General features: G+C 43.2%; 2 protein-coding genes across 5 annotated transcripts in view; one reads left to right on the top strand and one right to left on the bottom strand.

Annotated features, from left to right (window-relative positions):
* Positions 1 to 4,944, bottom strand: part of ANKRD11 (ankyrin repeat domain containing 11) — a 195,842-nt gene extending 190,898 nt beyond the window's left edge. For 2 of the 4 annotated variants that reach the window (XM_061594504.1, XM_061594507.1), the window contains exon 1: positions 4,389 to 4,944. The gene's annotated coding sequence lies outside the window, so the exon portion shown is untranslated. The remainder of the gene's footprint in view (positions 1 to 4,388) is intronic. The other 2 variants (XM_061594503.1, XM_061594508.1) reach the window with 1 other exon arrangement.
* A 6,290-nt stretch (positions 4,945 to 11,234) lies between these two features.
* SPG7 (SPG7 matrix AAA peptidase subunit, paraplegin) overlaps positions 11,235 to 22,300 on the top strand; it is a 34,212-nt gene continuing 23,146 nt past the window's right edge. Inside the window, exons 1-4 of the mRNA XM_061593725.1 lie at positions 11,235 to 11,540; positions 13,815 to 13,911; positions 15,355 to 15,444; positions 21,105 to 21,346. Of these exons, the coding sequence (XP_061449709.1) occupies positions 11,385 to 11,540; positions 13,815 to 13,911; positions 15,355 to 15,444; positions 21,105 to 21,346 (585 nt within the window). The 5' untranslated portion in view covers positions 11,235 to 11,384. The remainder of the gene's footprint in view (positions 11,541 to 13,814; positions 13,912 to 15,354; positions 15,445 to 21,104; positions 21,347 to 22,300) is intronic.

Genomic DNA, 22,300 nt, shown 5'->3' with positions numbered 1-22,300 from the left:
TGCTACAAAGAACAGCAGAAAACATTTTTACAAAACCATTCTTTTGGGAAAAGATCCTTTCTGTCTTCAGTGTCTCTTCCAAACAGCAAGGTCTACCAAAAACATAAAGACATAAATGATTCACTGAAACATACCAAAAAAAAGTATATCCCACTAAAACATATTATATATAACACAACAAGGATAATAAGCATTAATTCTGCAGATGTTAAGTTTAAATAAAAGGACAATGTAGGCTTTTCTATTTCAATCTCAGCTCAATAACCATAAGCGTTCATACTAGTTTTAGTCTGAGTAATTAACACATGAGACTGCTTCTTGATGTAGCAGTTCTCTCCCTGCTGCCTCCTCCCTTTAGTGTGAAAGGCATACTGCTAAAAAACCTGCAGTGTTACCTATAGCAGCACACACAAAAATATCATATACTAACCCTGTGTTTACAAACCACGTTTGCAATAAGCAAAATCATATTCAACCTTGAAATATTTGCAGCCTATTTCAAGAAACTACATTATAATCATATGGTTCAAACACACACAACTGGTTATATAAATTCTGGCTTACTGAAAAAGGAAAGACTGCTGATAGAGTACTGCTCGACTAAGTAGACACACACTAAAGGAAGGTTTAGGAGCTCAGCTGAACAGAAGACTGCCATAATATCAACAAGGGGAAAAAAGCTTAAAATGACAACATGATGTTGATTTTATACTTTGAACAGAAAAATTAGCTTAATTTTCTTCAAAATATTTTTTAAAGCCTGCATTTTTGTTATATATTAACAAGGGAAGTCTTTTCAACCAAATAAAACCTTTAATTTTCAACTTGCGTTACATAACTGTGAAGTAAAAATTATAAAGGATTTTCTTTGCTTGAAGGATTTTCTTTGTTAATACATAACAAATACAGACTTGCGATACTCAGAATACTATAATAGAATGAAAAAGAAGCCCATGCTTATGAACCCTAATACTCTTCAAGGAATTGTACGATCTCAAGATCAGCAGAGTGAGATATAATCCAATTGCACCAATTCTAAAAGCCCCAATCCTAAACAAATTATGCCTTCAAGTAATTTAGCATTCACAAGGAATAAATCAATCATCTTCATGCAGCCAGCCACATCCAAGCTACCGTGGGGACAGAGCTACACAGACAGGTGTTCGAAGGCTGTCATACTAACACACTTATTCTCCCTCCGTTCTAATCCTAAACAGTCATTAGTACATCTTGACCTTGCCTTGCCTAAACTGATATGTAATTTATTGACCACTTCCATCTTAGGAGAAGACTTAGATGTGCAAAGCCTAGCCATGTCAATTTTCTGTATGTAGTCTACTTAAGCAGAGAGCTATATCATTTGCGTGTGAAGTCACAAAGCTATGAGCCACCAAATAGTTATTTGGACTGTACACATCTGTGTGGGGGAAGGACAGCTCAAAAGCTCGTAAGTGTTTTTGTAGGCCTGCTATAGTATCATTTGCAGTGTGCTGTGAATATAAGCTTTAATAAAGCCCTGTCTTGGCAACCTCTGGTGAAAATAAATGGTGCCTGCAAGACCAAGACAGTTCTCTGCCATGAGAACAGAACTATGCATGCAGCAGCCATTACAAAGCCCTTCTATGACAAGTGCATATCCAGCTCTCTCATCCACACTTCCGGCCTTTAAGAGGGACTGGTGCTTTAAGGTTAGATTGACAGCAAGTCTCAAGCACAGCCTCGATAATGTTGTACTGTTGGTTCAACTAGTTTAGGCAGTTAATGCTTTCGGGGCAAAGGGAAAGATGAGAAAACCGCGAAGCTGCCTATACGGTTCTGTCCCTACCATCTCATCTAGGTAACTCTGCCTTGATACACTTTTACAAAAGCACGGATTATAAATACTTCAATAAATAATAAACTCTCCCCTAAAACCTCCATGATATTCATAAGATTAAATAGCATATCTGTACTGGTAGAAATTGAACGCCAGTAGTCTTCTGAAGAAAGAGAAAAACGTATACCTTCTCTCAGACCACAAAAACAAAATGTTATTTTTAGGCTCCCTAAGTATCTAAAGTATCTATCACAGAATATAAAAAAGTATCTGTTCAAACAATTGACCTTATTTTACAACCAATGTCACCCATGAAAATGATCTTGGATCTTCACATTTCACTTTGGGAATTCCTTTTCACTGCAAATATTTTTAAAAAATATTTGTAGCTTTAACAAAAATATTTGTAACTTTAAGCTCCCTTTTTAACCACAAATAACATTTGCTACAGGTGCTTCAAAATCCATTAAAATATCACCACACCTATTGATGTTTTCCAGGGGTGACAAGAGGGGGGCCACGATGAAAAATTAGCATAAGTACTATCACTGTACTAGAAAAAATAAGAAGCAAAATCACCTTCTTCTATCAGAGTTGAACCAGTTTTAGGAATTGCAACTACAACATTTTCAAACACGAGAATCTTATTGCCTGTTTTTACTACCTTCTACGCCTGACTGATTGTGCTATTCTGTCCATATTCAGTGTCCAGAATTATCCCCTGAGATACATTTGGCTTTAAAAGACAGTGACTGATCAGCTCACTCTTAATCTGTAAAGTCAGGTTCGTGGTGACAAGGGAGATCTGTGTACAAACCAAGGAGGGGGAGGGGACAAGTTCCTTCCTGCAACTGAATATCAAAACAGAGCCACAACTTTAACAAGTAAAAGTTGATCTGAACACACCAGCCCTTGTGTCTCAATGAACAGACTGATTTTCAATCCACATGCACACATCCCTCACAAGACAGCTGCTTTCTCTGGGAAAAGGGCAGAGGGCATTGAAGGGCTCAGCTCTTCCAAGCGTCTTTGGGGAGGGGGGAGAGAGAAAAGATTTGCCTTTCTAAACATGTAATCAATCCTCTTTCTTAAGAGTGGGGGGAAGGGAGAAGGATTTAAATTCTGTTTGGGGATCCGCAGCTGCTTTGTATTTCTTGTTTTAAGAGAAAGGAAGGAGCTAAGCAAGTTAGAGATTAAACAAGAAAATAAATCAGCTCTGCCAGCCTTGTGGACAGATCAGCTCTTCTTTACACACATGCACAGAGCTAACACTGCAACTCGAGATGATGACATGGGAAACGGAAATTACCAGAGCAAAAGTAATCTTAACTGAATCTGTTCTAACAAACATAATACCCCCCTTTGCTAGACACACATACTGCTGGTATCTAGCTCTCTATTCCATACCTTCCACTCCTTGCTGCTGTTACGCCAGACTCTGACCTCAGCCCCACCCCCACTCAATTCTGCACCATCTGCCTCTGCAGCTCCAGCACTCCACACCTCCCTACTTCGGCAGCTGGTTTCCAGCTACAAAGCTTCTCTATGCACTATATCCCATCTCCACATTTCAGCTGCATGTCCAGCCTCCCCTACTCACCACATCCCAGACGAACTTGCAAAGATAAAATCCCGCCACCTTCCTTTCTGTGCGCCCTTATGACACCACCTTCAGCCCACCCACGCTGCTTCTTCATGACTCCCAACACATTCTGCCCAGTTCCTTTCACTTGTGACACACACAAAGTGCACCCTTGTCATTATCAAACTGGTGCAGAAGATCTGTGCCTACAGCCACTATTACAAGATTAAAACCTGCACCCCTAAGGAGGCAATCAGAGGTTGTGCGCTTTCAAGTGGATGGGCATTAAAAGTAATATTGGTTAGCAGACAGTGACCACAAGCTTGCCCCAATGCCTCCCTCAAAGCCCCCTTCCTTTCCCATAGCTTCCCCACAGCCAGGCCCAAATCCAGTTTAACCTCCACCCATGATCTCCAGCCGCCACTTTTACTACTAATGCGAATACAATAAAATGCCCTTTCTCAGCCAAAAAAAAAAGGAGGATGGAGGGAAAACCCCGCACCTGGACCTGCCCTGTTCTCCTCCCAACGCCCTTTCCACACCAACCTTCTCCACCAACCCTTACACACAACCCTCACACGCAAACAAGTCCCTTTTTTCTTTCTGACCCTCCTCTCCCCTCCACACACCTAAAACCCACAACTTTGTTTTCACCAGAGACCCTTCCAAGACTTCCCCCTCCTTGCCGCCCGCGTTCCGCCCCCCACACGTGGCCAATATTTCCCTTTCCCCTCTTTTTCACCGTAGGCCTCTCGCGACCCCCCCCATAACACGCTCCGAGGCGCTCCTCATTCACGACGCACACATAAGAATGTTCCCCAGACGCGGGTCAGGCGCCCTCCCAGCATTTCTTCTCCCTCCCCAGGGTGAGGCAGCCTTTCAACCCTCCCTTCCCCCGCGCGAGGCGTCCGTGGACTTCGCGCCGCCGAGCCGGGCAGGCCTTCTCCCCCTCCGCGACGGAGCCCCGCTGAGGCGCAGCGCCTTCCTTACCCGCGCCGTGGCCGTCGGCCGCCGCCGTTTCTCCTCCTCTTCTTCCTCTGCGCCGCCGAGGCCCGTGAGGAGAGTGCGTGAGGCCTCCCGCCCGGCCGCCTGCCTGCCTTACTCGCTGGCTGAGGGGGCGGCGGCGGCAGCGGCGGCGGGCGGAGAGGCGAAGGAGCGGCGGGCCTTTAGCAGTGCCGGCGTCGCCTCCTCCGGCCCGCCCGCTCCATGGCTCGCCCGCCTTCCCGGCGTTCCTCTTTGCCTCGCTCCGGACGCCGATTCGCCAGCGATGCCTGCCCCGTCCGCTTGCCCGGCCAGCACCGAGTCCTCCCTTCAGTCGCTCACACACAGCCCCAGCCGCCGTCGCTTTCGCCGTTGCTGCTGCTGCTACCTCCGCCGCCAGAGCCAAGCCTCCCCATTGGCCCAATGAGACAGCCCGCCTCATTGGCTGCGAAGCGAGGAGGAAGGGTGGGGCCCGGAGGGAGGGAGGAAGCCGCGGCGGAGCGGAGGAAGCCGCAACCGTCCGAATGACGCGAGCGCGCACGGGACGTGGTCAAAAGAAAAGTTGCTGCCCCTCTAAAGCAAGCGAGCAAGCGCGGAGGAAGGAGGGACTGTAATGGGGGATCCTGGGATTGGACAAATTGATTAGCGCGTCGTTGGCGACAAGCGCGTGATTGGGATCACGTGGTTGACGGTGTCTTTCCCCTCTCCTGAGCTGTGGTTGCCATGGGTAACCCATTCAGGCCTTAATCGCTTGAAGTCGGGCCTAGTTTGATTGAAAGCCTTTTTTTTGCAGAGCTAATGAAGGCCCCCCTTTCCGTTCCTTTCTTCTTTTCTCTTTTCGTTTAAATATAGCCAGTGTCTGCTTCACCATCTCTGTTCGTTTACCAGTAAATCTGTCTGGACTCACTGAGGGTTCTTCATTTTCTTAAAACCCCAAAAGCTAAGAAAGATACATTGTGAATACCAAAGGCAATCTATAGGATGTTCCTTTCCATTCGCCTATCTCCCGGCCTAATCCAAACAAAAACGCAACACATTATTGTCATATGTCTTTCCATGTCTACTTAGATGCAAATACCATCTCAGTTCAATGGGGTTTACTCCCAGTTAGTGTGCATAAGACTGGAGCCTTAAAATGGCCAGATTCCAAGTTTGTGCCTTTAACAGTTGCGTATTATTAATTAAAAATTATATCACACCCTTACTCCAAAAGGCAGCTTTAAGCAGGGTTATACTGCTGTTAGCAGAGTGTGTATAGATAATCCTAGTGTTTCTTTTTAAACACTTATGCTTGCAATCCTGTTCCTTGACTGCTCTGAAGTTTTGGTTGTGTTTCGATTGTGACATTGGTGAGAGCAGTCTCTTTGTACACTGTTGAGTCACTGAAACCTTTGCACTAAACTAAGCAATAGCTTCTTGTTTCAGGCTGCTGCTAAAGCAGAAACAGAAAAAATATGGTAACCCTAGCACCTCTAGACTTGCCCACACTGCAGTTGAAGTTTGAATTAATCTAATCAGAGCAGAAAGAGTGAAATAGCATACCAGTTACTTGTCTTGGGGGGGGGGATTAAACCCTTGGTAGAGGGAGGAGAAAATTGACAAGTACCTCTTCTTTTGGCAAGCATTTTTTTTTTTTGCTACTGATAGATACAAAAAGCCTTTTTCCCTTCACAGGTGGCCTACTATGGGGCACAAAATGAACAGAAAGACAGACTTCTAAGCTTTTCTGCAGCTCCACCTGCTCTTGAGTTTTGCCCTTAAGTTTCTTCTTGATACCATTTCATACAAACTATCAACGCAAAGAAGGCAAGTTATTCCCATACTGTATCTTTGTTAATATCTACAGTGTCGGGCAAGTAATATACTCTCCCTGTTGCCAAATCTTAATTAATAGACAAAGAGTTTTGTTCCCTAAATATTGGAAGTAATATTTTTTCTGAAGAAACATTAAGGCCTCTTCAGGGTCAGAGATCTTGTAATACAGTGACACTTTAAGCCTCCCATGGGGTGGCAAAGGCTTTTTATTAAATAAGACCATCTAACAATGCTTTTATATTCTGTGGACGATTTAAGGGTTCTTACGTTAAAGTTAAATCAGCACTGAGTTGAATCTTTCTTGTTCAAGGATAAATGTATGTAGAATTCACTAATACATAAAATAACAAAGAGTCTTGAGGCATCTTTAAAACAAACAGATTTATTGTAGTAAAAGCGTCTACAAACAGGACAGTCTTACCTGTGCCTACTCAGAAGCAAGTCCTATTAAATTAAATGGGCTTACTCCCAGGTAAATGGGTTAGGATTGCACTTAAGCCCACTTCACAGGATGCATTAAGTATTATCCTCAGTTAATGAATCTATGTAAATTATCCATAGATAATACAAAATGTAAACAGTGAGGCCAAATGACTGTGAAATGCAAGGGATGGTCTGACAATTCTATGTAAAGCTTAAACATATTCAAGATAAGGGTACTGAACGTAACAGCAGTAACAAATTACTGCTGGGAGGAAGGGCAGGATATAAATTAAATAATAAAATAAATAAATAATACCACAATCTTCCTAACTTTTTTGTGCTAACTTAACAACTGTAGTGTGAGATTGTTTTTATCAGTTTGGTTTTAAACGTAGGAATTTGGATATGAGATAAATGACTGGATATGACATTTTCTTCACAACTGATTTCTAAAATAAAGCAGGTTTTTGCTTAAAACTATGCCCTCTCAATAATGATGTGAGATAATTATAAACCATAAGAGAAAACAACAGATCACAACTTGCATTCTTTAGAAGCAGACTACCTAACATGCAGCTCAATCCTGTTTTACTTGGAAATAAATCCTGCTAATTTCATTGGGACTTATTCCCAAATGAGAGCCAGCATGGTGTAGTACCCTATTCATGGGGTAGCCATAAGTCGGGATCAACTTGAAGGCAGTCCCAGTGGTTAGAGGACTTGGACCTAGGAGACCAGGGTTCAAATTCCCACTCAGCCATGAAGCTTGCTGAGTGATCTTGGGCTAGTCACAGTCTCTCAGCCTAACCTACTTCACAGAGCTGTTGTGAGAATAACATTGAGAGGGAGGAGAAACACGTATGCCACCTTGAGCTCATTGGAGGAAAGGTGGGATATAAATGTAATTATAAATAAATATTGCAGACTTAATTTAAACACTCTCCTGTGCAACTTTCTCTAAATGCTGTAAAGGCAAGAGGCTTTTACTAACTATCCTACTGGAAGGCACCTTACTATTTCAAATAAGTCACTTTCCCCTGATGTTGCACTTTTATTCAGTGTGTGGTTCAAAGGAGTATGGATGTCTGAGTATGCAGAACTGACTTCAGTTACATATTAATCAGCTTATATTGACAGAGAACATGGCTCGGAGTCTATGGATAGGGTTCTGTGGGGAATAGGGCTTCCCACGTAATACTTTTAATTCTCCATCTGTTATGCTGTAATAATACACAAGTCTCCTCAGAATAAGATCCACTGAGTTCAATGGAACTTACTTCCAGGTGTAGCTGTAGTAGCATAAATGTATTGGAATATGTTATTGACACAGGCAAACAGTCTCCTGTACGTAGGTAAGCATCTTGGTGTCTATTTTCTAAGCAGGGGGCATTGATCCTGTTATGGTCTCCCATTTCAGTTGCTATTCTTGTGCTACCAAATTATGTACCTTGGTTGGTTTGGGTGTAGCAGACTGGCAAGTGCTTATTCTGATTCACTTGTTTGCTGTGTATCATTCTCCATGCCACTCACTTTGTAGTCAGTTAACATGAAATCCAGGCACTGTCATGAGCAAGGGTTACATTTCTTGTCACCCAGTTTCTTCCTTTTTTCCTAGCTGCAACACATCCTAACCCTTCTCTATCTTTTTTGGGGGTGGGGGGAGCATAATTATGGAACAGCTGTAGAACTGTGGAACAGTCTCCCCGATGAGGTGCGCCTGGCGCCGACGCTACTATCTTTTCGGCGCCAGGTGAAAACCTTTTTATACTCCCAGGCATTTTAAAGTGTATTTTAAACAGCATTTCCGTATTTTGGATGTTGTTTGGTTCGTTATTGTTTGTTTTATTATTATTATTATTATTGTATTTATTGTATTTATATATTGTGCTTGTTTTTATCTTTTTGTACACCGCCCAGAGAGCCTTCGGGCTTAGGGCGGTATATAAATTAAACTAAATAAATAAATAAATTGGCCTCTGCCTCACCCTCAGAATTGAAGCCCATTAATTGTCAGAGGTGTCTCTGTCTAACAAACCAGGAGGTGAAGAAGGAATCTATGTGTATTGTCTCACATTTGCAGTGTAGCCTACATAGCTTCACCTGTGAATTGGTTCTTATTGCACGACTTGCAGTTAAATTCTCATGACCACTCTCTCCAGGAGCAATAAAATCACTTTCAAAACACTGTTCTCTCTCCACTGATATCTTCCAATTATGTAATAGCTGGAATATATCCCAGTAAAGCCAGCCTGGATTAGGCTATATCTCTGAATACTAGATATGTTCCCAAAAGAAACCTTAATTCAGTGCCCTTTGAATGATAATAAGTTACCTTTTTTCAGACTTGCATTTCATACTTTCAAAGAGTGGGTGGTAATATTTGCAATTATGTAGTACATTTCCAGCTGTATTAATTCTGAACTGTTGCAATTAAGATTTATTTTGCACCCCAAATGGATAGGCCTATAATTCTAATGACTACTCATCCAGAACAAGGTAAAAGGCATTATAGGAAACCTGAGCTAACTACACCCTATTTTATACCAGACATTGCTTTGGGTGTATCTCCTTGCTTTATAATGCTTCACATGCACCCACACCTCATTGTTCTTTGGGATTACCTACACATACAAAACTTGATTTAAGCAGCGACAAACAAGGTATATACTTTACCTGTTTTGTTGGTTGATACCATTCTGCCTCTGTAGGATGCTATATTTATAGTATTCTGTCCCTTCTGTTCCCCACGTCAGTAAGTTTTTCTTGTGCTTCCAGTGTGTAATGTTCCATATTCAAGTCAACCACATCCCACTGATACAGATTTTATAGTTACCATAGATTAACTGTAGCCACTTGAATGTTAGGTCTATAAATGAAGTTGTTTGTCAGTTAAACAGACAGCCAAGTGTAATATATAGGTTATTTAGTAGACTCTTAACCTGATTAAAGGTTACCCGGACACATCCCAGAGGAAACTAGTTTACATCATGGGTGCGTCTGTCACAAATATGATTGCTGAGATACATCAGAAGAAGAAAGAGTTTTGCAATTCTATTGTTATTTGAATGGTTGTTGCTATGTTATCCCCACAGAAAGAAACAATTTGCTTAGGGAAGAACAGTCTGACTGATTTTGTCTGTCCAAAATTGTGAAAGCCTCTCAGCATTGTAGACCTGTTCTTCAAGCACAATTATATGGCTTTAAAATTATTTGTACACAGAAGCATACCATTTACTTGAAGGTAACATTGGGGATCTTCTAACCTATCAGCAGCCTTTTTGTGTTGCTCAAAACTTAAGAAATATTTCCCGCTTACCCAGCATAATTTTTTTGCAGCTTGCATCTGTGCTTTTTCTCCTTCGTTTGGGGCCCTCTGGAGAGATCGAAGATGTGTTTTATGCACAGGTTCAAAAAGAGTCTCTGCATGAAGCTTAACACCCTTTTAATAACCCTCATGTGTCCCATATGCAAATTTGAAACCTACTACACACAGTGAGTGTGGGAGCCAGAATTATTACATATGTGCTGTGATGCTAAGCCCTCCCACTTTCTGGTTTGCTTGTGTTTTTTTACAATTTCATCATTATTAGCGTTGTCCCAGTTTTTCTAAACCTATTCTAGTTTTCCTTGTTCTTACTTTCTGGTCCATTTTCTGTTGTGCACATTTATTTTCCAACTGTGCACACATAAAACTATACATGCATGTCAACATGAAATATGATGATAAAGCTAGTATGATGCATATTTAAGGAAAAGCTTGTGTGGTGTAGGAGTAATTGTAATTTGTTGTATTCAAGAAAATGAAGCCCCTGTGTTAGGGCTTTGACGTCTTCCTTCTGGTTCTCTCCCTTGCCACACACTTTCTGTCTGCCTCTGGAAAGCCAGCTTTCAGCTTAGTAGGATTACACAGTAGTGCTTGATTGAGAGGGTAGTTACTGACCTTCAGATAAACTATCTGTAATGTGCGCAGCAGCACGTTTCTACCAGTATGAAAGGCTACAGTGAGTAGCCAGAAATCCATTTAAATCCAAATACAGCTCCTTATTCGGGTTGTGTATATTTCATCAGTTGCGGCGTCAAGTTCAAGTCACTGGGGAAAATGCTGCTGCTATCCTAATTCCACAAATAGGCCGCTGAAACCACCTTTATTTCTTTCCGTCACAAATATAGCTGGAACAACTTCTCACCTATTGAACCGAAAGAGCGCGCTAAACTGGCAAAGATGCAGCAGGAGAGCAGCTTGCAGGAGTCAGGTCCGATTCTGCTCTTTCAGTGTTATTTTCACCCTCAGATAACTGGAATATAATTTTTTTAATTATTTTGAATCTTACTAACATGAGAAACCGTATGTCGAGGTAGCACTCTCCCCCTCCCCTTCTCACAGCAAAGGCAGCAGAAAAAATTGGGGGGAATCACTAGAAAAAAATTCGCGGGGGGGCACAGAAGAGACAAAGTATATTTCTAGATAAGCCAAATATACTAGGGGGGCGAGCTTCTTCTTTGGGGGGGCGCTCGCCCCGATTTCTCACCGGGTCTGAAAGAAGAAATACAAGTTTTGAAAAGCGTGTCTGATGGAGTCGGCTGCCTTTAAAGTGCGCATATCGCTGGGCTGGAGCGAGGGCCCCGAATTTCCCGCAGTGAGGCTAGAGGCGGCCATCTTGAGAGCGGGCTCGGCTAAGCGGCTGCCAGCTTCCAAGATGGTGGGAGCCGCGGCTGCCTGGTTCCTATCCTTCGCCTGGGGGTGCTGAGCAACCCGGTCCCTGGACCATGACCGGGGTGGCCTCGTTGCTGTTGCTCCTCCGGGGGAGCTGCCGCGTATTGCGGCTGGCCCCGCGGACTTTCCTGGTGGCTGGGCTTCGGACTTTGCGGAGCGACTGGCCCAGGACCTCCAAGGAGGACGCAGGAGGCAGCCGCGGCCTTCAGGTAAGAAGGCGACGGAGCACCCGCTTAGAAACCGGCTTATCATCCGGCAGGAACGGCCCAGAGGGAGGGAGACAACGGCTCCAAAGGCCTGAACCGCCCCCCCCAAATTCCACCAGCTCCTGGGGAGGTGGAGTAGTATTTTTATTCAGTTATATCCCACAACTTACAAGGATCTCAAGCATATTATGGTTCTCCTCCCTTTCCATATTATCCTTGCAACAACCCTGTGAGGTAGGTTTGGCTGAGAGGCTGTGACTGGCCCAAGGTCACTCACTAATCTTCGTGGCCTAGAGGGGATTTGAACCCTTGTCTGCCAGGTCCTAGTCCAACTTCCTTAACTACACTGCATCATGCTAGCAGTAGTAATAATAATACATAATCATCATTATTGGGTTGTATCCAACTCGATGCTTCTCAGAATAAATACATTGAAATTAATGGACCTGAGTTAGTCTACAAGTGGGTGTCCTCTGAGTAGAAATAACATGGGATACAACCCGTTGTTATTAATCATTCCTAATTTCCATGGTACTTTCTGAAGCTTTGCAAACAGCAGATGAGAGTGCAATCCTATGCAGGTTTATCCAGAAGCAAAATCCTATGCAGCTTCATCCAGAGGCAAGCCTGTTAAACTCAGTGTGACATACTCCCAGGTGAGCTTGTATAGGATTGCTGCCTGCATTGGTAAAATCTGTATCTGGGCTGTGTCCAGAGAAGACCAGCCTGGTACAGCTGAGTGTCAGGCTAGGTCTGGGGAGGCCTAAGTTCAAATTGCACTGCGTGACACTCTTTATCTATCTTACCTCACAGGGTTCTTTGGAGGATAAAATGAGGTAGGGGAAAGGGGAAATATAGCCATGAGCTCCCTGGAGAAAGGGAAGGGTGGGTCAGGACATGATCACACTGCTTCAGACTGCAGATATGGATTTGCGTGGCTGGATGCTCCATCATTTATTGGATTTATTTACTGACATTTATATCCCACCTGTCTTTCATCAGGGAGTCCAAGGCAGCATAGATGTGTTTCATGTACAAAATAAAAAAATAATAATGCCAAAAAGAAATTAAATAATTTCCTGCACCTAGAAAATTGGCATGTCAGAGGGAAGGCTGGTATTCTAGGTGTAGGGCTTTGTTTCTCCGTTTTTGTTTGCTTGCTGTATTTAGAGGGCTTGTGTCTGGCTGTCCAAAAATTAAAGTCCTGGATAAGTTAATGTAAAATTTTAAGTATTAAAAAAATTGCAGTAGTGTAGCAGAAAACAAGAGAAGCAGGAGCAACTAGGGTTTTAAAATAACATAAAATAAATGCATATGAAAACAGAAGATCTTCACCTAACACCAGAAAGACAGCCTATCTGGAACTGGATGAGGTTCCTGAGTGAAAGCATTCAATAGTTGCGGCAACTGACAAGGCCCCATCGTGGGTCACCACCCACCTTGTAGAGGTGCATTCAACTGTGCAACACCCTAGATGGAGTCTGAAGTGATGCAGTCCTGACTCAAACTGATCTCCATGTCTAGAAACTAGGCCTGAGTTGTCAAAGTATTTTGCATGCATTTTCCCACTGATCATTACAACACCACTTGTAAATATAATTATTGCTAAACAAGATTGTCAGGTATTGTGTTTTGCATTAGTCTGGTGTAGGGTATTCAGTTATGTAAATAATATATTCAGAGGACGTGATACATTGCTTTTGTGCAAGCCACTCACCCTAGTTGGCCTAGTATGACTTCCTGGCCTGTCAGAAGTCCATCAGGTTCCACCCACAGCTCCACTCCATGATTTCCTATAACCATTGCACCAGGGCTGTGGAGTCGGTATGCCAAACCTCCGACTCCAACTCCTCTATTTTTCTACTGTCCGACTCCGACTCCACCCAAAATTGGTTCCAACTCCACAGCCCTGGAAAGCGCTGTAAATGTCTTTTTAATTTGGAAGCTCTCATAGGAGCATTTTTATCGCTGCCTGAATGTGCGCTGATCTTGGCATCACAGCATTTGTCTTCATCTGGGTCCTGTGTCATACACTGTCACACAAAATGTTTTCCATCTTGAGTTATGGTGAAATGCTCAACTACAGCTGACTTCATGGGAAGCTTCTTTGACATTTTGAATTTATATTTTAAAAAAATTGTCAATCAAAATTTATTTTGAAGTCGGAGTCGGTACATTTCTACTGACTTCAACTCCGACTCCACCCAAAATTGCTTCCAACTCCACGACTCCGACTCCACAGACCTGCATTGCACCATTCTTTTTTCTCTTCCTCAGAGCCTTCTGTCTCAAATGCTTTCTCCCACATCTGGAGGACTTGCTCATAATGTAGCAAAAAGGCAATTTATCCCCTTCCAACTCTGGAAACTTCTAGGTGAGTGAAAAAAAGCTTTATTTTTGCTTTTCCTGGAGCTTATTCCTGCCAGGGCTCTGACCAAAACATTGTTGTATTTCTCTGTTGCCCCCCTCTTGTAGGCTTTTTGTAGTCTTAAGTGTATCACTTCCTGTATTACTCAATGCTGGATACATAAACAGAAGCTGAACCTGAAGCCATTCAAATGCAAATATTGAGCTCCAAAATGAGTAACTTTTTTCCAAAGTGTGACAGTTACATGGAGAACCCACACTAGGCAGCCAGGGGGTGGTCTGTCTTGGTCCCACCCAGGTGTGATCAGACCCACCCCAAAGAGTAGTGCTTCATACTGGGTTCAACCATTGTCTCCCCCTAGGTATTCCCTAGGTTTTAAAAATACATTTTTTTATTTCCAAACTACAAACACCAGAATCAAACAAAATAGACAAGAGTTACGTTTTATAATGAGTAACAGAAGATAATACATTCAACTTTCCCTCTTTACATGTAGGTAAGCATATATGTAAGAACTGTTGGCAACTTGGGAAATTTTCTTTACAATTCACCGTCATATCACAATTTGTACTTAGTCTCTTTTACATAATCCTGAGGAAAGGCTTTGATAAATGTTGCTGCATTTGTCCCTGATTTGCATGTGAGATAAAATCATGCCACACTATATAAAAATCAAATATTTTAGCTTTGCTTTTAACTGACTGAAGTTGGTATGTTGATTTTTCTACCACAGCTCATTGTACCAAGAATTTAATGTTTTGCAGTTTTTCTCCATTCTTAGCTATTACCCTGCAACCAACCATCAAAATTAATACTATTAGTTTCACCAATGTCACTTTCTTATTCATTCCCCTGTTTGAAGTTTTGAAGAGAACTAGTCTCCAAGATTTAAACTTTATCTTTACATCTGATTTTCTTTTTCTCCCCTCTGGTTAGTGCATGACTCAAGTGCAGTAGCACCTATGAAATATTTATTGCACTCACAGAAGCCTTAAATGTTGAATATTTATTTGAAGCATTTCTCCTGTTCTTCATCTGAAAAGGATTCCACACCAGCTTTATGTAAGATCAGTAAAAACAAGACAGAACTTGCCTGCAGGTTTATAATCTTAAAGGCATGGCACAAAAGGGAAAGGGGATGAGGGAAGAGAAAAAGAAACAAACTCGGGTATCAGCTGTCAAAGCTACATAGGAGCTCTAATAATGGCTAGCTGGAATGGAAACGAGGGGGACGAAGAGCCTAGTGGAGCTGGTCGCTTAGCAAAGCTGATGGAGAACCTCTTTTCTCCCTCTCTCTGCATCAATCTACCTGAAGGAATAGATGCCTCCAGGTGAGGGAGGGAAAACTCCATGGAGCTGCGCTCTCAACAGAGTTGAATTCAGCCGATAAGCTGAAAGCTGAGCTGCTTGGAACTCTAGACACAGCCCTGACTGCATATTTGTTTACAGGTAGCACTTACTATTTTTCTACCTCTGGTTCTCGACGCAATGGCAGCAGTGGTAAAGAGTCCAATGGGAAATCCCCGGAAGAAGACGAGGGTAAGTATAAATTACGTTTTTGCTCTGAAGCCCCCTGTAGAGCGACTCTAAAGGCTGAAATGAATCATCTGTACTCTTCTTATTGATGTATAGTAAGGACCAAGGACTGGAGGGCCTTTGTGAGACCTTCTCTATCATGTTTTTCTAGTCATACATGATGAAGAGATTTTAGCTTCTCTCTTCAGTGGGGTGTGAAGTTCTTTGTACTGTAGTTTACTCCAGACCTTTTTGCATACTTAGAAAACAAAATTGTATATATTTTACATGAACCAGTTAAATCTGATGTGCAACACAGTCATCTTTGCCCAGAAACAAGCCTGCTTTGTTTTTGCTTTTCTGCAGTTTGTTTGAATGTGCACACCTTTATGCATTTAAAGTATTGAAACTGTTAAACTAATATTAAATTAGTGCCATGTTCTTGAATGAAAACTGAGAAATGGTTTAGTGTTTCAGGGTCATATAGACAACATTCTTAGCCGGTTTCTTTTTTTTGCATAGATATTCACCGTACAGCTACAGTAAGCCTTACAGCCACAATTTTAGCATCTTTCTTGCTTTGGTTTTTGAGTTGTGTAATGAAGGTGGGGAATGTCTTGCTGAGCGTGGGGAAAACTTTGCTGCTTGCAGGAGAGGGACAGTTATATATTTTAAAATCTCGCAGATGTTGACTTTAGAGACCACTGTCTTCTCTGAAGGAAAAATGGTTGTTTAAAAAATAGAAATTTTTTTAAGTGCTATTAAATTCAATTGGGCTTACTCCCAGGTAAGTGGGGTTAGAATTGCAGCCTGGATCTTTTATTAGCAGCTGAGTTTTTATGTGGGGGAGCATTCAGAAGTCATGCCCCTATCTGTGGTGCAAAAGTATCCCTATTCAAGTATTACTGTTTTATTATTGATTAATTTTTATCCTACTCTTCCTCCTGAAGGAACCCAGGGTGGCATGCAATTCACATAATGCAGGGAGAGAGCAGAGGCCTGTGTGCTGGTGCCATTCTGCGTTCTGTTTGTGTTGGGGGCTTGTCTGCAAATGGGAAGCTTGCCAAATATCTAGAGGTTTTCCTAGTGATTGTTAATGTCATGGAGTAAATAAACAGGGTGAGCATTACAGTACGTTCTACCACCTTGTTCTCTTGCATCCATAGATCCACCAGTGGCACCTGAGTTTTTAACCTTCCTCTCCCTTTTGAGAGGATGTTGGCACTTGTCAGGAAAAGTTTTCTGAAGCCCACAAGCCATTTGATCAGAGTCTGCAACGGGATGGGGGTTAAAGGAGCGTTCATGTGCCTCCTGCAGTGATGTTACTATCCTGCCACCCCCATCCCTTTGAAAGTGTTTCAGAGGACAGGGCTTCTTTAAATGTTTTCTCTGCTAAACTATAAAAAGATCATAAGGGCCTCCTATAGATGCTTGGTTTTAGAGTGTGTGTTTCACACAACCTGCAATTCAAGTCTGAGCTGACCTGACAGTGCCCCCAAGTTGAACACCCCTCCCTTGAAGGCTTCAGCAGATCTCATGGATGACACTAAGTAGCCATGGTGGCTCTGTTCCACCCCTCTTCCTCCCCCTTTTTCTTCCCTTGATGTAATTTGACTGTATTTTAAAGGGGAGAGACTTGTCCTTCATAGAACGCATGCGTGTGTGCATTTTGAGAGACCAGAAAGGCTTCTGGCCAAGAAGCAGGCTTGCACTTTGGCTGCAAAATCCTAGTGCTGCTGTCCTGGCTTACTGACAAAGGTGCTGGTAGGACCCCAGGTAGGATGCTTCCTGCTCTTTCATGCAATGCTTCTGAAAAGGCAAGAAGAAGTATCATCTGCCATTGTTCCCTTGCTATGAATGCCAACCCTTCCTTTTGCTGTGTGCACAAGGTACAGTGCGGATTAGAATCTCTTGCGGTCCAGAACTGGGATAAACAAGCAGCCTATTGCCCCTGGAGCCAGGTGGTTTCAAACTGTTTTCTCCTCTAACAAACCCCTGGTCTGTAATTGAGGCTCATGATTCATCATGTCATATCTTAGATTCTAGCTGCTGCCATTTACTGTGCCACTTTAGTACATGTGTTGTGTATTAAAAGTGGTTAGGCCTTTACAGTTCTTGTTGCATTTGCTGAAACAAAAATCCTGCGAGGCGGTTATTGCCATTCCCTTTTACAGATCAGTCACTGAGACAGCATCTGTGTGGGATGGAGGCCAGGGCAGTAGTGGAACATGAATGTGAATCTGCAAGATATGAGGTTGATGGTGTTTCCAGTGAGCAAAACTGCAGGATTCTAATGGAACAGGCAGTGGAGGGTTAGCAAGGAGATATCTAGAAGCTGTAGCATGCATGCTAGTGTGCAAGAGGCACCTAAGCTGACTGGAAGAGTACAGTCCTAGTTCACACTGGTAAGCATTTACTTCAGAGTAGGAATAAGGTCCATCTCTGCCATGACCCCTCCTCAACCAAAAGCTCTCCGCTAAGGAAAAAACAGACTTTTGTTTCTTGCAGAGCTATTTACCAAGGAGAGTCTTACAAATGCCACAAGATCTTTACAGCAGCTATTCCTGTGAGCTTGTGCTTTCCGATGCCTGAAAGACCACACAAAATTATCTGCAGCAAGCATCCTGGCTCGAAGGTGTGGGTCTGTCACCTTGTGTAAGCTGTGACCTCCCGAGTGCTACGGCCCTTCCTTGCTTGTAATGGATGGATAAGTTGACTTTGAGAGGTAGAATCCTCCTCTGTGTCTTTGGGGGAAAGTTCATCCCAACAGTAATTATTTACAAAGAGTTCTGTGGCCTGTCATTGCAGCCCTTGCAAGCTTTTAATCATAGGAGTTCAGGTCTGGGGTTAATGGCAAATCATTTCTTCATGAAGGCTTTCTGAGGCTGGAATGTGTCCCACAGCTGCTGACTACAAGTGTCTCTTCCAGCTAGTATATACAGTGCTTAGTGTGACCACTGTGCAGTGTGGGTTTGTTGTTGTTGTTGTTTTGGAGGGGGGTGCTACTTTGGAAAAAATGGCAGCCTTTGCTGGTAACCTGGTGGAGCTTGGTGGCAAATGCTCTGAGCAGCTGGCAAGAATGGATGGCAGAGCTGGGCAAAATGTACAGGAATGGCAGAAGATCTCTCCAACTGTTCCTCCTGCAGTTTCCTGGTGTGCAGGTAGATTAAGGCTAATCTATGGCCAGCCAGCTTCTCTGAGAATTTTCTCTGAGAATTTTCCCACAGCAGCCTCCGAGCTCTGCTTCTGTCTTATGAGGGAGGCCCCAGTGGTGGGGGAAACCCTTTACTACTGTGATCAAACAACACAGAGGACAGCTATGTTTTGATTGCCCCTGAAACTTAAGATGGAGAAATACTTTATCAGGATTTCCTCTGTCAGAGAGAGGAGGTCATTCCTTGCAAAAAGAGGTTGATAGGCCAAGGGGCTTTGCAGGTATGGATCCTAAAAGTTGTTAAACTTTTGAGCTCATGCCAGGCAGTGCAGTTGACTACAAAGCTAGAAAATAACACAGAGAGACCTTTCCAGTTGTCTCCTAAGCCTATGGGGAGGTTAGTGAATTAACTCAGAGGGAATTTGGGCTTGATGTGTGGGATATACTTTGTGAAAATCAAGAGAAATGGCATTAGCATGCTTTTGAATTTTATGGACTTGGCTGGTAGGTTAGAGATGGTGCAAGCTTCCATGTTTCACAGAACACCTCGTCAGACAAAATGAGAATTTGGAGGAAGGAGCTCTTAGATGTCATTTTGGTAAGTGGATTTCCTCTTGACCAAAAATGAGTGGATTTGTGTGTGTGTGCGTGGCAGTTTTAGAAAACTAGGTATTAAAGTTGTCCTTGCCTGTGTTCAGTAGAATCCTATTTGCATCCTTAGTATACACCTGGTTCCCAGAAGGTCACATCTTCCCATGTTGATAAGTGGAAAGTCTGGGCCTTTCGACTCTGTATGTTGTGGGAATCCTCTCCCCTGAGTTACACTTGCATGTGTGTATTTCTGAGATTGCTGCTTTTTTCAGCTAAATTCTTTTATTGGGCACCTGCTTGCAACTCCTGTGATGGATTTGCTCATTCTGCTGCAGCTGGACCTTCCTGATAACATACGACTGTGAGTTGGTAGGAGAAGACAAAAGAGGAGGCAGGGCACAGTTCCTAAGCTGCTGTTATTTGGGAAACATTGGCTTTATCTGAAATACTCTAATTTCCCTTTTTTGAGAGGAGGGGCATTGGAAGTACAGGACATAGCAAGCCGTGAATGAAATATGGTGCAGACTGATCAAGCAGCCTCCTCAGAACTGTAGATGGGGCTGGATCTCTGCACCTTGGGGTTGTTGTTGTGCGTCAGGTTTACCTGCTGGTGCTTGCTGATAAATGCCTTTGTTAACATAAATCTAACTTTTGTTATGTTAGATTCCCCAACAAAACAACTATAATTTATTTGGGAGACTTAATTAATGGCACTGATGTGGATCTAATTAGGCCCATCAGGCCTCTTTGGCCAAGCCCCACCCACCTGCCCTCCACTTGACATCAGGTGTGGGCAGGTAAAGACAAGGCTGGGCCAAAGAGGGATTGCACCTGCAAAGCCCTGTGTATAGGTGTGCACACAGCACTTTGCAAGCACTAGCAATCACTTGATCCTCGGTGCTTCCCCAGCGCAATGCAAAAATGGATCACCTGATGTCATTGTGATGTTAGGTGGTTGACTTGGTTTGCAGGGGAGAGAAATTCCCTACCCCTGCTCTAGGAATACAGCCATGCTGGCTTGGGCTGGTGAGAATTTGGGGTGCGAAACATTTGAAAGTCACTAGGTTGGGAAGGCTGCCTCAGAAGGGACTTAGAATGCTGGAGAGAAGGGCTTCCCTGCGTGTAGGCAGAGGCAGGAGCTGCATGCTTTCAGGTGCTGCTTCCACTGTGCCGTCTGTTTCCACTCATTTCAAAGGTTTCTGCATGGGAGCCCAGTTTAGTCTCCACATCCAGCTGAAGTGAGAGTAAGTTAATGCAAAGCAATAGGACCTGGAGAAAGCTGGAGTGTCTTGTCTTCTCTCCGTGATACAAAGAAGGCTTGCAAGTTGTGCAATTAGTGCAAAACTGCGTCATTAATTCTGTATTTGAGGTAGCAATGGAACAGAAGTCCTTTGTCTAGCCTTGCATTCTCTGGTTGTAAGTTTAGAGTGCTTTCTGAGAAAAGAGGGGTCTCCTAATTTTTCCTCTTACATAATGTAAGTTGCTTGTTACACACCGTCTGGTCTGGTTCACGCGGGAGAAATCTTAAACAGGCTTATTGCGGAAAGGTGGAGTTGGGTAGAGCAAATATTTGCTGGCTAATCAAATACAAACTTTCCTTTCCCTGTGCTTGTTAATGTTGGAACTCCAGGTAGGCAGCTTCGTAAACATGCTGTGTTCCTGAGCTGTTGGCCTAGTTTGAAACAGGCATTTTACATGCAGCTTCACTGTGTGACCTCGCTCCTGGTCTGTCCTCATTCAGTCCCTAGAAAAGGGGGCTGTAACATGATATCGCACTGTAAACCAGATGCCGCTCTTCTAGCCCAGCTTAACTTTCCTAGGAAAATGAAATGTGGAACAAAAAACAGACTATGTGGGGGTCTGTGGCCTGGGGCATAATCAATCCTCTCTTCAGCTCATAATGCTAATCTTGATGTGCTCTTATGTTTCTTCTCTCAAGAGGAAAAGAGACGCCGGGAGATGATGAACCAGATGTACCGGGAGCGCTTGAGGAACCTCATTTTCATTGCTATCTTCATAAGCGTGCTGAACTACTTCAGCAGTGGCTGGAACAGCCTATCCTGGAATGACTTTGTGAATGAGATGCTGGCAAAAGGGGAAGTGCAGCGGATTCAGGTGGTGCCAGAGATCGACATTGTAGAAGTCTACTTGCATCCAGGGGCAGTTGTGTTTGGACGGCATGTGAGTGTCTCCTTCAGCAATACCAGTCCTTAAAAGTATTGGAAAGTAGGTTTAAAAAAACACTTTTTTCATTGGGCCAAGTCCGACTAATGTGGAGGAAAGTTTTGGGATTTGGGGTTTCAGGATTTGTAATGGAAATTCTGCATTTGTAGTGGAAACCGGGTTTCACAGATTTCTCTTGGTGTTGCACCTGGCAAACAGTTATGTGAAACTCAGAATGCTTGCATAGTTCTTCACCAGCCCCTAAGTTGGTAAATTGTCTTAGAATCATAGAATAGTAGTAGAATTAGATCCACATCAGTGCCATTAATTAAGGCCATCAAGTCCAACCCCATGCTCAGTGCAGGAATCCAAGCTAAAGCATACCCAACAGGTGGCTGCCCAGCTGCTTCTTGAATACCACCAGTGTTGGAGAGCCCAGCACCTCCCTAGAGAATTTGTTCCACTGTCTTACTGCTCTGACATTTAGGAAGTTCCTGATGTTCAGTCAAAATCTGGCTTCCTGTAACTTGAGCCTGTTATTCTGTGTCCTGCACTCTGGGATGATTGAGAAGAGATCCTGGCCCTCCTCTGTCTTCATCAACTCAGAGGTGGTTCTTTGAAAAATATGTTCCTTCCCAATCTGTGTTTTCTCCTCATAAGCAGAAAGCTGTCAAGCTTTTATGAAGTATTCCTATTTGGATAGCAACATAAAGGGTGCTTTTCTGAATCATAATTCAGCATAAATTAAAATAATATATGTATGAGGTTAATTTTAATCAGGGGTGGGCACACTTCAGATGTGCAAGTTCTATTTTTTTTTACAAGAGCCTTGAGGTCCACCAACAAGGGACAGTTACAAAATAGTGGCCTTGGGTGCAGGGATAATAATACACTTAGAATTAAGGCACATGGTACCTCAGAACACATACCCAGCCCAGGAACTTGTTCTTTACTGGACCTGAACTTGCAGGT

Source organism: Rhineura floridana, chromosome 13 (genome assembly GCF_030035675.1).
Source record: "Rhineura floridana isolate rRhiFlo1 chromosome 13, rRhiFlo1.hap2, whole genome shotgun sequence".
Taxonomy (NCBI): Eukaryota; Metazoa; Chordata; class Lepidosauria; order Squamata; family Rhineuridae; genus Rhineura; species Rhineura floridana.
Note: the sequence above shows the minus strand (reverse complement) of the source record. Positions and strands in the feature narration are given on the sequence as shown.